The sequence below is a fragment of the Populus alba genome, chromosome 1, assembly GCF_005239225.2.
Source record: "Populus alba chromosome 1, ASM523922v2, whole genome shotgun sequence".
In the NCBI taxonomy this organism is placed as follows: domain Eukaryota; kingdom Viridiplantae; phylum Streptophyta; class Magnoliopsida; order Malpighiales; family Salicaceae; genus Populus; species Populus alba.
Genome location: NC_133284.1, coordinates 30,589,617 through 30,607,087, shown reverse-complemented (window position 1 = coordinate 30,607,087; position 17,471 = coordinate 30,589,617). Strand labels below are relative to the sequence as shown.

The 17,471-nt window shown below is 34.1% G+C and overlaps 1 protein-coding gene across 1 annotated transcript; it reads left to right on the top strand.

Moving 5' to 3' along the window:
• Window positions 1–4,331: 4,331 nt before the first annotated feature.
• Window positions 4,332–16,300, top strand: LOC118047083 (protein transport protein SEC31 homolog B). The gene is made up of 22 exons (XM_035056258.2): window positions 4,332–4,988; window positions 5,937–5,991; window positions 6,093–6,215; window positions 7,929–8,025; window positions 8,116–8,152; window positions 8,265–8,370; window positions 8,455–8,512; window positions 9,298–9,395; window positions 9,658–9,777; window positions 10,072–10,114; window positions 10,823–10,932; window positions 11,015–11,142; window positions 11,261–11,822; window positions 11,959–12,051; window positions 12,474–12,659; window positions 12,741–12,954; window positions 13,708–13,820; window positions 13,936–14,133; window positions 14,466–14,600; window positions 14,686–14,968; window positions 15,407–15,645; window positions 15,740–16,300. The coding sequence occupies exons 1-22, from the start codon at window positions 4,672–4,674 to the stop codon at window positions 15,839–15,841; spliced, it is 3,417 nt and encodes a 1,138-aa protein (XP_034912149.1). The 5' UTR covers window positions 4,332–4,671; the 3' UTR covers window positions 15,842–16,300.
• Window positions 16,301–17,471: the final 1,171 nt, after the last annotated feature.

The window sequence follows — 17,471 nt, the reverse complement described above, 5'->3', positions numbered from 1 at the left end:
AATATAAATCATATCCTGGAATTTCACTTAACAGCTTAAATTATTGGGTTAAGATGGTTTCTTGACAATGACTCGATCCCTTTTCATTTCTCTTCAATCCCATTGACACAAAAAAAACTAAGCAGAAATTGAAAATAGATTTTGAATGATTAAAAACTATTGAAAATGTACCAAAGAAAGGTGAGCCCGAAAAAACATAGCCTGCAAGAAGCAAATAATGATACGAGAAACCCTAAGGCTTTTGATTGAAAAGTTTATATTTGTCTCTGGAACAAAGTTGTCAAGAAGTTGATCCAGAATAGACCTGTGCTTTTGAAGCAATATATGATCGGTGGTTTTTTTTTTTTTCAGCAACGGCGTATTATGTACAGGGAAGGAGGTTGTAAGCATTGTTGTTAATATCGGGAGTTAATTTATAAAATTATATAATTTTATAAGTTAATATGTTTCTAACATATAAAATTAGATTAAAACTAGAAAATTAATAAAATCAGACTTAATTTATATAAAATCGATAAACTCGATCTGATTTTATAAATTTACTAAATTTATTATATGAACCAAGTCAGGTCCAAATTTAATCTTAAAATATCTGTTAACTAGTTTTGTAAGATTGTGCATATCTTTCAAACCGCACATTAGATAAAGCTGAAATTTTACATGGAAATATTGGACACATGAAAATATATTGTGGTAAATGTTCAAGTTAAATGGAGTTCGAAAACATAATATTTTAAAGGATCAAAGTTAGCAAATGAATATTGTCAAATATATCAAATTAAACATTTGTGTACTATTTAAGACATATCTAGAATTACCATATGCAAAAATTGAAGATTCGGGCTACAGGTGGGATTTTAACATGAAATGTTTTTTTAATTATTCTATTTTATTTATTTATTATTTTTAATTTGAATTTTTTTTTTCTAGCGCATTAGACATTGTTTAGGGGTTTATTTCATTACTGAATTTATTTTAGTTAGTTACTAGTTTAGGCTTATTAGTTTGCAACTCAAAAGTGGTTCATTAGGACTTTTTTATGAAGGAAACAATCAAGTTGTCACCTGGTTCACGTATATTTTCTACCATTTAGTGATTTTCCTGTATTGAGAAGTTTTGTTCTAAGACATTTTATTTTTTCATGTCATTAATTATTGATTCATATTATCTATCTCTCTCATTTTATTTAGATCATTCATTGTTTATAATATTATTGAGTCACTTTATTAGATGGTAATGTAATTTAATTTCTTGACTGGAATTGTCAATATATAATTAATTAAAAAAAATACTTATAATTTTACGATCCAAGTTTATATTATATTTTTCATGTCATGTTAAAAATGCATTTTGACAACCTTGGTTGTAAGAATAACTAAATCCTAGTATTACGGCCTTGACTTATCTTTAAATATTTTTTATATAATTCTATATCAAGGTTGGGCTTTGCTACATCGAAGAGCCCATATATCTTCTTATTCAATTACTAGTATGTTAGCTTGTGTTCTGTAGTGGGTCAATATAATTTTGTTAAAAAAATATTAAAAGTATAGAGAATGTTTTAAGCCCCTTGGGTTTGATAGTTATTGCAAACCCAAGCAAATTGGGTCTGGCAGCCATGTCAAACTTAAATGATTTGGGTGTGGCAACTATGCTAGATCAAAAGCCTTGGGCTTGGCTAAAATGCTAGACCAAAAAGACTTGGGATGTGACTTGATTGCTATTTGTTTTCAATAGTAATAAATTTTTTTTTCAAAATTAATAATAATAATAATTTTACCCTTCAAATTAAATCTATTTTTTTCAATACTAATAATATGTTTTTTTTCAAATTTATTAATATTATTAATAATAATATTAAACATGTCTGACTCAAGTTCTTATAATTTTTAATTTTACCCTTTAAATCACATATATAGTTTTTCTTCAATAGTAATAATATATTTTTTTTAAAAAATTAATAATAATAATAATTATTATTATACCTAAGTAACCTAGATCTGTCGCCTCTATTACTACTACTACTGTCAACCCCAATTAACATGGGCCTAGTACCCCTATCATACCCATGGCACTAGGGTTTGACAACTTTTCTAAACCCAAGGCGTTGGAGTTTGACAGTCATGCTTGACTTGAGCGCATGAGGTCTAGTAGACATGCCTACCTCCAACGCTAGGTGTTTATCGACTATACCATTTCCCACTGTTTAGGGCCTGCCAACCATGCCATGCCTCGATGCCTGCTGCTGTATTAAGACGTTTAGGTGGGGTAGCCACACGAAATGATGAAAATACTCCTACATGCAGCCTTGTTTTGTTGAAACTTAAGGGTAATTTCATATTTGAACTGTGTTCAATAAAATGAAAAGATGATGAATCATATATTTTCCCTCTCTTTGGGTTATGGATGTATCTTCACTCTTTATTTATTTTTTTAAAAGATAAAAAAAGCTCCAAATCCAAATGTTAAAAATTTATGCCTTGAAGGGCTAATCATTATATATACTATAACCCAAAAAACACGAATGAATTATTTTATCCCTAATTATTCTTTCAATGCCAAATGTATCATATGAAAAAGACAATCACACCTCCAACTGCATGCTTAGTAAGTTTCTTTGACAAGGACAATTATATCATTACACTGCTCCAATCAACAATGATCCTTCTCTTAGTGAACAATAAAAGAATAAACAATGAAACATTGATATCCTTTAGTATATTATATATTTTTTATTTTAACTCGGGTTAAACTTAAGCTAATCCTTTCAACTAATGAGCTGTACTTTATTCTAAGTTAGCTTTTGGGTTGAATTTTAAAACTATATTATTTTTAACTTTTGGTTGATTTGCATTGAAGTAAGAAAAAAAAGTTAATCATAAATATTTACTATTTAGAGTAGGAAGTGATTTTTATAAAAGTAGTTTAAAATATAATTATAAATATTTAAAATTCAACTAAATTTAATTATTTTTATTTTATACATATCGATTAATTAACTAATATTTGATAGTTTTTAAATATTTTTAAAATTAATTAACCTCAATTATTGTATTTAATTATATTACCTCATTGCTTTCATGGATTATAACTAAATTATTTAGTAGTTATATTTACTTAAAAAAATATGGTGTATTATTTTGATTATTTTTTTATCTACTTATATTTTTTAGTGATTTTGAATGAAAGAAGTAATTTTTTTAGAAATTCTTCTATTTTTTTAAACAATGTTTAATTTTAAAAACAATCAATTGAAATTATATTTTTTAATAACAATTTTAATTGAAATAACGTAATAATATTTTACTAAATAATTAAAGTGATTTCACTCGAAATTACAACATAATTATTTATTAATAAATAATTTGAAGTGTTTTATCTTACAATACAATATAATATAATAAAAGCTCGCCTGATATTGTGGTAGGGGTTGCTTTCCAAAATATTTTTTGTTTGATATCAAAATAATATTTAAAAAAATTAAATATTATTTTGATATCATCATATTAAAATAATCCAAAAATAAAAAATAATTTGAATAAAAAAATTCATTTTTTTTTCAATAAACACTTTTGCATTGTAAAAACAAATGGTGTCTAAATAAATCAAAGCAACACTTACTCATCATTTTGAATTTAAACCCAACTTGTTTAAGAATACAGTTGCACAACAAGTGTGTCTCTTTTCTTAAATTATTTAAGATCCTGTTTATTTTTGTAGATTAGAAATTGCAAAAATTGAGAATTTTTTTGTTTTAAATTTTTTTTGGATATTTTTAAATCATTTTAATGTACTGATATAAAAAATAATTTTTAAAAAATAAAAAATATTATTTTAATATATTCTAAAATATAAAAATAATTGATAACATAATGATAGAATGCCTCTTAATACACACATTGGAATGGAAACTGAAGAGGTAAAATGTTATTATTATTATTAATTTTTTTTTTTTAAAGTTATCTTGATCTAACGCGCGATCTGTACACTAGTCAATTGTATTTTTTCTTACTTGAGGAAAATAAAGTTCTGGTTACAAGAAAAGATGTTAGGCTGTTAATCAAATGGGTACCTGGGCTAAAATAGGCTTCTTTCAGGCGGTCCGAATCATGACGTTATATCACCCATCAATATCACTGGACCAAAATAAAAGTCTCGAATGAAAATCCATCGGCTCTTCCCATCAGCCCACGTCATACCGGTTTTTTTCCAGCAAAAAAATAAAAATAACATACTAAGAAATACCTACTACACGTGTCACCATGCAATTGGATATGTAACAGAGATGACGTCTCTTATAGACAAAAAGACCTCCATTCATCACACTTTCTCACCAGGTACAACCTCTACAGCACACAACATCCAACCAGTCACGATAGAAGTGCGTGGCCTATAAAAGCCTTCCTCTTCCGGGTACCCGGAAAAATTCGAAAAAAAAAAAAAAAAACTCGACACAACAAAAAACATCACTCCTTCCTCACACACAAACGAATGCAGAGAACGAGAGAGCGGAGCCAAGTGTGTAACGTCTATATAGAGAAAAATTAACTCTCAAATCTAGATCGAACCCTAAATTTTGTTAACCTATATAGAATTCTCTCATTTCTTCATTTATTAGATCCAATTATCGATTGACGATTTTGTAGTTACTTAGATTGATAGGAGGGAATTATGGCGGCCATTAAGTCGGTGAATAGATCGGCGTCGGTGGCGTTAGCCCCGGACTCGCCTTACATGGCGGCGGGGACGATGGCGGGGGCGGTGGATCTGTCGTTTAGCTCTTCTGCGAATCTTGAGATCTTTAAGCTTGATTTCCAATCGGAAGATCATGATCTCCCTGTTGTTGGTGAGTGTCAAAGTTCTGAGAGATTTAATCGTCTCGCATGGGGTAGGAATGGATCCGGCTCTGATACATATGGTCTTGGACTTATTGCTGGTGGCCTTGTTGATGGCAATATCGACATTTTGAATCCTTTGTCCCTGATCCGGTATTTTTAGAATTTTGCTTTATTTATCATCCATTTGAATTTGATTGAGATTGGTTTACTAATTGGGATGGATTGTTGGTTAAATTTGTGAGTGGAGGATAGGATTTCTGGGAAGTATAGTAAGATCTGATGCAAATCAGTAGTTTTGTTTTTGCGTGGATTGGTTTTACATTGAATGTAATTTGGATTGGACGGAAATGTTTTGATTGGAGTTGTCTGTTTAAGAGTCGGGAATATAGAGAGATGAGAACTCGGTTTTGTAAGATTGTGTTCTGATTTAAAACGGTAAAATTGGTATCTCAGGGAATTCTCTAGCTTGATTTAAGTTTTGCTTGGGGTTCTCCATGTTGGGATGGAGAGGTTTATGTGGCATGTGGGGAATTCTTGTTAGCACGAACCGATATGTACATTGTATGCTGTGCAATTGATAAGCTTCCACATTGAATTTTGATGAAACCTCGATTTTGAGTTGAGGTTCATAGTTTATATAGTGGAACTTCCAGGCGAGGAATTTTAATTGCTTATTGGAATTGCTGTTTAGAGGGTGATTGTTTTTTCATTTTTGAGCCAGCATTGATTTGATTTTTTTATTATAAAATTTTAAATGAGGGTTTTTCACATTTCTTTTCTGTTTTTTTGTGCCTTGATCTTTTGGTTGTTTTAACTGTGCTTCGAAGTTTGAGTTCCCTGTAAAGTTGGAAATCTACAAAAGTAGAGGGTTGACATTTTAATATGGCTAACGGGTTGCTGGACAGATGTAGATGGATAGCTTTTGTGGATTTTGAAGTTTCCCATTTTCTTGCTTTTAAGTACTATAATTCTTCTCTGCATGCAGTTCATGAAATATTAATTTTTTGTGTTAAAATGTAATAGAAATCCACACTGTAAATCTTGTCCAAATTCTGTCTTTTGTTTGATGTAGCGCTTATATTCTAATTTTGTTCGCAGTTCTGAGGCAAGTGAAAGTGCTCTTGTTGGTCATCTATCACGTCACAAAGGGCCTGTAAGTTTATTCTTTCATTAAAACCTTTTTATTTGCTGACACTCTTGTAGTTTAGACAGATGGTCAGACTTTATGCCTGTTGCTTTTGCCTTATGTTTCAGGTTCGTGGCCTTGAATTTAATTCCATCACCCCTAACTTACTTGCATCTGGTGCTGATGATGGTGAAATCTGCATTTGGGATTTGGCTGCACCTGCAGAACCTTCTCATTTTCCACCTCTCAAGGTATGCTACATTTGAAACTTTACCATTTTAAAGTTTCTTTGTGCTTGCACTTTGTTTCTAGATTGCCATATTCCCTTAATTGAACTCTCGCTGATGAAGAAGAAATTTATTATGATGTGCTCTAAATGCTAGATATACATATAAGGAGGTGTTTAAAATCGTTTTTGATCCTTTTTGTTTTGTGATAATCCTTTCATGTATACATTAAGCTTTGTTTGTTGCCCAGCAGCTCCAGCTGTTGCTTAGCTCCTCTTGTTTAGTGGTTTCTTATGAGTAATTGAGGAAACCCATTGCAATCAGGAACACTTCTCCAGTGTGGTTTCTTTAGTGAACAAAATTAAAGTTTATGTGAATTTATTGTGTAGAGCTAGGCTGGTGTTTAGGTTGAAATTTTGTATTTTCTTATTTTATGTACTATGGAAAACAAGGGAACACTTAGGTTAGGCTGTGGGGTTGCTTTGATATGGGATCCTTGCTGAAAGTTTTTGACATAAGACAGAAAAGATGATACTTTTTTTGGTTATCGGATTATTAGAAGGGTCAGAATAGTAGGAGAATCTGTTAATGAGGTGATGATACCTCTGAAAAGTTACAGGTCTTAATTAATTTGGTTACAAAGTGGTTCGAGGAGATTGTTTTGTTGGTATTGTTATGAAGATTTGATGGGATTGAACATGGGGCCATTGGAGCTTTAATCCCTTGAATCTCATTTAGGAGCTTACTGTAAGGTAAAAGGATGGGACTAGAGGCATATGGCATTTATTAATTACTTCCCAATCTCCTCCAACCCAGTAATGAATCCTGAAACAAGATATTGGGCAATTGGTGTATAATTTGTTATCTTGTGTTTGAAAATGAACCTTGTGATCTCCTCCATCCCCCAATGCTGGGATTTGTTTTTCTTCATATTTTATACTTTCTTAAATGTCTACTCTTCACCACCTAACCAACTATAAGGAGCTTTTATGTTCAAGAAGGGATATATTAACTGCGTAACACTTTAGTCTTCATTTTCCTTCCATCATTTCCTTCCATCCAGGTATAGCAATTTTCTTAGAAAAATATATGCAGAAGTTTTTTAGTGTTTCAACAATACCTTGGAAAGATAACATGGACTGAGGACTTACACTATGTGACAACTGGTTCAGTTTTACTGAAACACATTCAATCATTTGTTACTTTATGCTCGCGTACCCAGAAGTATATTCAAACTGGGTCATTCTGGAAATAGCAGCAAGAATTCATTTCCTTTATTCTTTTCTTTCCTAGGATACTCTCTGCTGACTTGTAGCTAACATGAGGGGTGTCACCAGTTAGTAAGGTAGGGTGGTTTCATAAAGAAGAGGGAAATGCTGCCAAGTTCGATATCATCTGTTAGGCCCATTTTGTCATTCCTAGCTGTTTCTCATAGTTCCATGCTTGCTTTTCTAATAGGAGTTTGACTTGGATTCGGCCAAGAATTTGATATCACCCTTTATCTAAGAAAGCTTGGAATTAATATCTACTTCTGTATTTTTGAAGTTCCATTGTTTCAAATAGATTGTAGTTGTTGCTGGAAGCCTAATTCTATGCAGTTTTTTTCTTGGACTAGCGGCAGTGGGGACTTAAGAGCCCCTCTGTTTACCTCCTTTTCTCTCCCTTTCCTGCTCACTATTGGTACTCAATGATTTTCTGCCCCTTATTCATGTTGTGTCTGGTGGGATCTTTATGCAGGGTACTGGTTCTGCCTCTCAAGGAGAGATTTCGTATGTTTCCTGGAATTGCAGAGTTCAACATATATTAGCATCCACTTCTTCCAATGGAATAACAGGTGAGATAGAAAAATGGGCTTACCTGTTATTGATGATGACCTAGTTATTTTCCTTTAGTGTGGAAGACTGACCATTTCATGCATTTGCAGTGGTTTGGGACCTAAAGAAGCAGAAACCAGCAATTTCGTAAGTTTCTTCCTTCTGTTTCTAAATAATACGAAACACACACACACACACACACACACACACCTGCTAAAAATCCTTCCATCTCAGCTGATTCTGGACTTCTACTAAACAGTTTTGGAGATTCAATTAGAAGGCGGTGCTCTGTTTTGCAGTGGCATCCCGATGTTGCCACTCAGCTTGTTGTTGCATCGGATGAAGATGGGTCTCCTTCTCTTCGGGTAATAACTTGACTGTTTCTAGATTTTTTTTTCAAGTATTAATTTTCATTGAATTTCCTAGTTCATAATTTTGTTTGCTTGCAGCTTTGGGACATGCGAAACATAATTGAACCTGTGAAGGAGTATGTGGGACACACTAAAGGTATGGCACAATATATAGTATTTCAACATGATTTTTTTTTCTTAAGTTATTATGAGAAAGAAACATAGAAGACAAACATAAACATAGAGAAATTCATAGCAGAAATACCATAAACAAGCTAGAAATACTATCCTATCCCACAATGCTTTTTCAAGGGGGAATAGTTTTTGAAGATGTGTGAGCTTTGCTATGCCCCAATAATCCAATGTCCTAACTATAGTGAACAAAGCACACCCCCATAAGACTCCAGGATCCTTTTCCTCCCAAAACATACAAAATGCTTGAGAAGAAATTCCTCTACCTTGGATCGTGTTTCAGCATGAATTTTAATTTGCAGATGTTTTATGGGTTCCATGTAATTCGTAGCAGTTTCAGATTCTCTTTTAGTTTTGTAGTATAAAATCTTGTAGGCTCACTAGAAACAGTGGTCCAGCTTGTCTAATTTTATGATTCTTTATAATATTGGAGGTGAAAGGATATGCTGAGTCAAAAAAATAATCTCTGGCCTAGATTCCATTATCCTTTTCATTGTGCTGTAAAAATGTGAGTGTTTTTGTTTTATGCATGCTTACTGATCCAGGTTTGTATTTGTGGAATATTTAATTAAATTTTCTTAGTCTTCATCCTGCATCTACCTTATCCTAGTTTCAGTTTTCCATGAGCTAATTCTCACATGGAGGCTCAATATTTATGTTCTTTTAAAACTTTTAGCAATCTCAACATTTTATTTGGATACTTTTTATGTTGGCTTATTATTTTTTCCGACCAATGGCTTCTTACACCAGGTGTAATAGGAATGTCATGGTGTCCCAATGACAGCTCATATTTGCTTACCTGCGCTAAAGATAATCGAACAATCTGCTGGGATACAGTAACTGCAGAGGTAAGGGAGTATCTTAGAGGTCTCTCTCCCTTCCTTTTTTATGAATAAAAATTTGATTCATAACCTTAAACTCAGCAGGAAATTCCTGCTTCAAAACTTGTTCAACTGAAGCATTATAAGCTTAGTTGTATCAGTTTCAGTTTTGGCAGCTGTGAGATGGTTTTAATTTGAATTTTTATCATCTTACTTTTATCTTGCAAGCATTCACCCTCCTTTTCTTTTCTTACTCTTGGTTGATGCTTAATGTTTAATTTTTGAGCAGATTGTCTGTGAATTGCCAGCTGGCACCAACTGGAACTTCGATGTTCATTGGTATCCCAGGATGCCTGGGGTTATATCAGCATCATCTTTTGATGGAAAAATTGGCATTTACAACATTGAGGTAAGCATCTACTTTGTGCTGCTACTGATCTTGTCTTTTCATCTTGCCGGTGAGTATGTAACGAGTAAGGGAAGGGAAAAATGTACTCATGATAAATCATGTCACCCCTTGAAAAAGAAAAAGGAAAGAACAAAAAAAAAACAATACCAAATGGGTGTTAGTGGGTTGAAACTGTACAGTGGTGGCTTAGAAGAGTAGGTTATATAATGGAATGCTAAAAAATGTGTGTGCGTGCATATATTTGTATTTTCACTACCATTATAGAGATGTTCTGTTTTGGATCTCTCTTTGCAGGGTTGCAGTCGATATACTGCTGGGGACAGCGACTTTGGAAGAGGTAGTGTAGTTTATTAGACAAGAGATCTCATGAATGTATTATCTGTTTTCTATGTAATTATTTGGGACCATGAACTTATAATCATACCATCAACTTTAGAAGTTGATTTGGTGCATTTCATTTGATTTTGATAAAAAAATATTATGCTCATGAATCATGGCTGGGATGCACCCTTTGAGCCTAATGGATTGCACATAAACAATTTTATTTCGTTACAACACCATCTTCTTCCTTCCATAATACAATATAAATTTTTTCTATTAGGGCATTGACTGCCATAAAATATTGTTTTTGTGTGAGCCAGTCATGGTTTTAGTTCTGCTTTTAGTTCCAAGATTTGGATAAAGCTTCGACTATGCTAAGGCCAGTTTAAAATGGTGCCATCATTTTTGTTCCACTCAAGATGTGCGACTCCATAGATCCACATTAAAAGATGATTGGGTTATCCTTGCATCTTCATTTTTTTTGTCTTTGAGATTGAAATAGTGTACACGTGATTATCTAATGAAAGAGTGAGATGAATTATTATTTTAGTGTACACTGGAAGCAAATTCAAGTTTCAGGACTTTGAAGAATGCTCTGACAAACCATTTTATAGTGGTCCTCTTTTTTGTTTACACCTTTATGTTTTCTTTTATGCTATGATGCTTGTATATTCTATTATAAGTTTTGTTTTAGAATATTTATTCTGCCATCTATTTTATGCAGCAAAACTAAGAGCTCCAAAATGGTGTGAGCGTCCTGTTGGTGCTTCTTATGGCTTTGGAGGAAAGCTTGTATCATTTCGCCCTAAGTTACATGCTGCTGGTGCTTCGGAGGTATCCCTTTTGGATAAGTTGCTCTTTCTTCTATATTTTCTACTTTTCTTTTCTACTTATTCTTTTAAAGTGTTTCTCTCAGGTTTTTTTGCATAACTTAGTTACCGAAGACAGTTTGGTGAGTCGATCATCTGAATTTGAAAGTGCCATACAAAATGGGGAGAAGTCTTTGCTAAAGGCTTTATGTGATAAAAAATCTCAAGAGTCTGAGTATGCATCTGTATCCTAAAAATCTCAAGATAAAAAATCTTTTCTTTTTGGAACCTCTCTTTTTATTCAAATAAATTGACCAATTGTTTTGCCCTTATGTGGTCAATCATCTTGGCAGATCAGAGGATGATCGAGAAACTTGGGGTTTCTTAAAGGTGATGTTTGAAGAAGATGGGACAGCAAGGACTAGGATGCTTGCCCACCTTGGTTTTAGTGTACCCATTGAAGAAAAAGATGCTGTACAGGAGAATGGTCTCAACCAGGAAATAAATGCCATTCGACTCGATGATACACCTACTGACAAAGTGGGATATGAGAATAATAAAGAGGCCACCATCTTCTCTGCTGATGATGGGGAAGACTTTTTTAACAACCTTCCAAGTCCTAAAGCTGATGCTTCTTTGGCACCGTCTGGTGATGATCTTGATCTCGGGAATTCTGCTCTTATTGCGGAAGAAATATCACAAGAACCAGAGACACTGGAGGAGAGTGCTGATCCATCATTTGATGATAGTATACAACATGCTTTGGTTGTGGGAGACTACAAAGGGGCTGTTGCACAGTGCATATCAGCAAATAAAATTGCAGATGCTTTAGTTATTGCTCATGCTGGTGGCACTTCATTATGGGAGAATACACGTGATCAATATCTTAAATTGAGTGCTTCACCTTACTTGAAGGTAGCTTAACTTTCTTTCTTTCTAGGTCATTAATGTCTTTGCTGATGTATATAGCTTCATTGCAATGATATATGCTTTTCCTGATTATCAATCAGCTAGATGTTGTCACCTCACAGTCAACCATTTTCATTTTCAGATTGTTTCTGCAATGGTGAACAATGATCTATTGACCCTTGTAAACACCAGGCCTCTCAAATACTGGAAAGAAACTCTTGCACTCCTTTGTACAGTAAGATCCTCAAATCAGAAGTGAATGTCATATGTCATATCTGATGGAATTCAGTTGTAAATTGTTTTTTTTTTTGTTTATCATTACAAGATACCCTGTTGTTATTATCTAAATATTGATTGATAGTTGATTTTGTTTTGCTTTTTCTATTTTTGTAGTGAAATTAAATATCTGTGCGTGAAGTGGTTCCTGCTTGTACCTTTAGTCATAGAAAAGTGCACATGTTCTTACAATTGCATCTGTATTTTTGGACTGTACTATTTATTTTGATTATGAAATATTAGATTCTGCAATTCTTACATGTGAAACTTGTGTGAACCTGTGATGGGAAAAAAGTTTAACATGGAAGTGTTTCTTAAAACAGATGTGCAAGATACTGCTGTTTCTCCATATTGATTTACTTTCATTATATTGATAATCAGTTCGCACCAAGTGAGGAATGGAGTATGCTATGCAATTCACTTGCTTCAAAATTAATAGCTGCTGGTAATACTTTGGCGGCAACTCTTTGTTATATATGTGCTGGCAATATTGACAAAACAGTTGAAATTTGGTCAAGGAGTCTGTCCACTGAGAGTGAAGGGAAATCGTACATTGATCTTCTTCAGGTTAGCTGAAAACAAAGTAGAACTTTGTAGTATTTCATGTTTTCATCAAGGAATTTTGATTTATATTCTTTGTTTGGCTAGGATTTGATGGAGAAGACCATTGTCCTTGCTCTGGCAAGTGGTCAAAAGCAATTTAGTGCCTCTTTGTGCAAGCTTGTTGAGAAGTATGCTGAAATTTTAGCCAGTCAGGGCCTCTTAACAACAGCACTGGAGTACTTGAAACTTTTGGGGTCTGATGATTTGTCTCCTGAGCTTACAATCATAAGAGACCGTATTGCTCTCTCCATGGAACCTGGTATGTTTTTCTGTTGAAAAATCTTTAAAAGAATTATAACACTTCCAGTCCTCAATCCTTAATTGTAGTTTATCATTCAAGTTCCTGGCACTATGATCATGAGAGATCATCCATTATTGTTTATTCCAACCATAGTTACATGAATAAGGGATATTATCTTGATCAAGGTCAATGAAACACAACTTTTGTGATAATTTTTGGTAGTTCTATTTATTTTTACTTGAGCATATAAAATGAGGGGAAAAAAAGGAAATAGCAACATGAAGGGAGAAATTTAGGCTTGAATACTTAGTTTAGAGACCAGGCAGTAAAAATACTAGATTTGATGTTGCTGCCTGACATGTTAGCTTGATCAGTCCGCTCTTCCCCTTTCTTTTCCAGCCTTGACCATACCATGTGGGGCAGGGTTTCCCTTACCCCGTGGTGTAGTTCGTTCTTAGCGAATTGACGAAGCAAATGGATTGTGGGAAAACCTCCATCTGCTTGAACCAGTGTGGTTAAAGTTGGGTCAGGTGTTTTTCTGGTGTTTAGTCATGTTCAGGTCATTATATGACATCTCTGTTATAACTCTGGTGTATTGTGCTAAAAGAAGTGTTTTTCAGTTGATGCAGTGAAAGGAGGTCTTCTAATTTTAAATCCAGTATTAACACAGTCCAGCATAACTTCTCCCATTGCCTCATTGCCTGAACTTAAGGCATTATCAATGCTATCTGCAAACTGAGTAACAGTTTAAGATATTAATTTCTGATGCAGAGAAAGAAGCTAAGACTCCAGCTTTTGAGAACACCCAACAGCAAGGTGGATCATTTTATGGTGCTCAACATCCTGGTTTTGGTGTGGCTGATGCCCCTCATACTTATTATAAGGTGGACATTCTAGCTTTTCATTCCTTTAATGTATCATATTTTTGAAGTGCTGTTTGTAGGGAATGTGATGTGTAGCTCATGTGGTTGACCACTTTATGCTTGTTTATTTTTTTAGGGAGCAGTTGCTCAACAAATGAACCAGAGTGTTCCTGGGAGTCTATACAGTGAAAATAATCAGCAACCTATTGACTCGTCGTATGGAAGAGGATTTGGTGCTCCTTCTCCCTATCAGCCTTCACCACCGCCCCCGGCATATCAGCCTGCACCACTGCCCCAAATGTTTGTTCCAACCCCTACACCACAGGCACCTGAGGTATTCTGTTTTCTTTATATTGATTTTTTCTGATGTAAAAGATAACTCATGATGTAGTTCACTTGCATGCATAGATGTATTTGATTGTATGTATATGCGTGTCGTTTTTGTTTCCTGACTTGATGATACCCTATATGTGCTAAGACATAGTTGATTGTAGGAGGTGCCATCAAATTGTGTTTTTTCAGGAAGAGATTGTTTGTTAATAGATCTTGATTGAAGCTTGAGTTTTTTCTTCTTTGTTCTTTGGGTTAGATGTTGCCAATGTATCAATAGTTGTGCTGGTTGTTTCTAGTTTCTACCACTCATAACTTCACCTTTTTTTCTTGCAGACAAATTTTGCTCCACCTCCACCTCATGCTGCTGCCTCTCAACAGCCTACGAGGCCTTTCGTCCCTGCAAATGTTCCCATGCTAAGAAATGCAGAACAGTATCAGCAACCCACATTGGGTTCTCAGTTATATCCTGTCTGTATATTTTCTGTGGATTACAATTTATTGTTTACTGGTTTATTTCTGAGGATGCACTAAAAGTTTTGCTTGCTTGTTTTAGGGGACTGCCAATCCTGCCTATAATCCTGTACAACCCCCAACTGGTTCACAAGGACCTATCACAGCTCAGACGGGTGCAATTCCTGGCCACAGAATGCCACAAGCTGTTGCTCCTGGCCCAGCACCAATGGGATTTAGGCCTGTGCATTCAGGGGTTGCTCAAAGACCTGGGATTGGTTCAATGCAATCGCCAAGTCCTACTCAGCCTGCATCATTGCAACCAGCTGTGGTTCCTGCTGCTCCACCGCCAACCGTGCAAACAGTCGACACCTCAAATGTTCCTGGTAATTACCAAAACAAAGTTGAATTTCCCTTGAATAGATCAATCTTGGTTAATGATTTTAATTCACAAGTAGTCTTAGAAAACTTCTGCTTGCACTAGGGTTGTCCTTCTGATATCAGTTGTGGTTGTGTAAAAAAATATTTTTTTGCCATGTACTAGCAACATTCAGGCTGCAGTTCCTGTCTGATGGGCAGTTCTAGTAATCAATTCTTGTAGAAGGCGTCACATGGATGTCTTAACACTAGAAATCACAACTAAAATGTGTGAAAAATCATCATTTGAAACCTAAATGTTGGTTTAAGCTGGATAAACAATCTGCTGGATTGCCACTAGTTTGGCATCCAACATTTGATCATAACAGTGGCTATATACTTTCTTTGTACTCTACAATGATTTATCAGGTGTGTTACTAGTTTATCTTGTTTTGCATTTGTTTCAGCTCACCATAGACCAGTCATTACAACATTGACAAGACTATTTAAAGAGACATCAGAAGCTTTGGGAGGTGCCCGAGCAAATCCGGCCAGGAAGCGTGAAATTGAAGATAATTCAAGGAAAATAGGTGCCTTGTTTGCTAAACTCAACAGTGGGGATATATCAGAAAACGCTTCTGATAAGCTTTTTAAGCTATGCCAGGCTTTGGACATGAATGATTTTAGCACAGCACTGCAAATCCAGGCAAGTGTTATGCAAGAGCTATTTATGTTTTCACACTTAAACGGAAATGAGTTATAAGCACTTCTAACTCTTTCTATTTCTAAGCGTGGAACAGGTACTTCTTACCACAAGTGAGTGGGATGAATGTAACTTCTGGCTAGCAACGCTCAAAAGAATGATCAAGACAAGGCAGGGTGTTGGTGTGAGATCAAGTTAAAACACAAAATTTCAAACTATATGATCTCTACTTAGCATTTCTCATTCGACGTGTGCTGTAGCTCTTTTAGCTGGTTGTCTTCTTCAATGTACACAAAAGCGGCTTCGCCAGACAGAACTGCAGGGCTTTGAATTATTTGCCCTAACTCGCTGTTACAGGAGCAATGCCCTTCTGCTACAACGAGTCAGCACGGATAGTTATCAGGACATTGATGGTATTCCCTTTTCTTTTTTTTTTCCTCCCTATTTTCGCTTTTAACATTTGTTTGTAGTGTTGAGAAATAGAGTTTTGGTTTTTAGTACACCAATGTTGCTACAACTCACATTTTTTTGTTGAAGTACAGTGGCATTTAGTTTATCTATTGCTGTCACCATCTGCTGTATCTCCCTCATGATACTATCATGTGTATGAGAAATGGAACTTCTAATAACATGATTGTTATTGAAGTATTTTGTTCCCCCTCGTCATCTTGAATCATTGATTTATGAAATCTTACTCCGCCCTACTTGTGTGAAGCCCTTGCTCTGTTCCCTACCAGGGGCCAGCTTTCTCCTCTCTGTTTTCCGATCACCTCCGACAGCGAGTCTGTTTTAACAATTAGTTGGTGTGGCTCGAGTTTCATTTTATCAAAATTTACAAGTTCAAGATTTTTTTATATTTAATTATAAATAGTATTCTCATATCAGCAGCTTGTACATTAACAATCAAATTTTTAATAAATCTCACTCAAAAATAGGAGCGCATGAATGAAGTTAGAGAACACGGAAACACTGATCATACCTTAATTATGAAGAATATATGAAATTTTTAGAACCATTATTCAATCTAAAAGCATCTTTATTTCTAGACTAAATGAATTTTCGGGACTTCATCAATTATCAGAAATAAACTACTAGAGTAAATAGACTATTGATGAAAAATAGGACTCTGAGACACAGGCAGATGCAATCGGTAAACTGTATGGAGCAATAAGGCCTTGAGTTACGGTGAGGAATATAAACTCTTCCCGTTTGCTAATAGCTAGGGACACCATCTCTCTGTCCTGTTTTTTGGAGTTTGAAACAAAATTCTTGGGCCACCTCTGCGTGGATGACTGGACTGAACTGCGATTTTTTGAACCGAACAGATTTTTCTTTTTGTCTGTGGCAATAAATATTCACTAGCATATTATCCGCGTTCCTATCATATTAAATGTCAATAGATCCAAGAATTTATAAAAAATAAAAAATAAAAATAAAAAAATTAATTAGAATTTATGTTTAAGTTATTCCAATGATATATAATTAATTAATTATAATTTCTGTTTAGAAAAACAAATATATAGAATTTATTTAGAATAGGGTAGTTTAAATATTTTTTTTATAAATAAATTATCAAAAAAATTAATTAGAATTTCTGTTTAGAATATGTTAAGAATAGTTGAAGAAAAATTGGATTGATTCATTTCATGTATCAATTTGATCTAGAAATAAATCAATTTAATTTTTTGTTTTAATTTTTTAGATGTAGATTTTTTTTTCTCTTTTGTAAGGGAAGAAATATACCATCCTTTACGTCTTTCTAGTTGAATAATAATAAAAAAATTGAATTGATTAATATTAATAAAATTAAAATTTTTTGAGGAATTGAA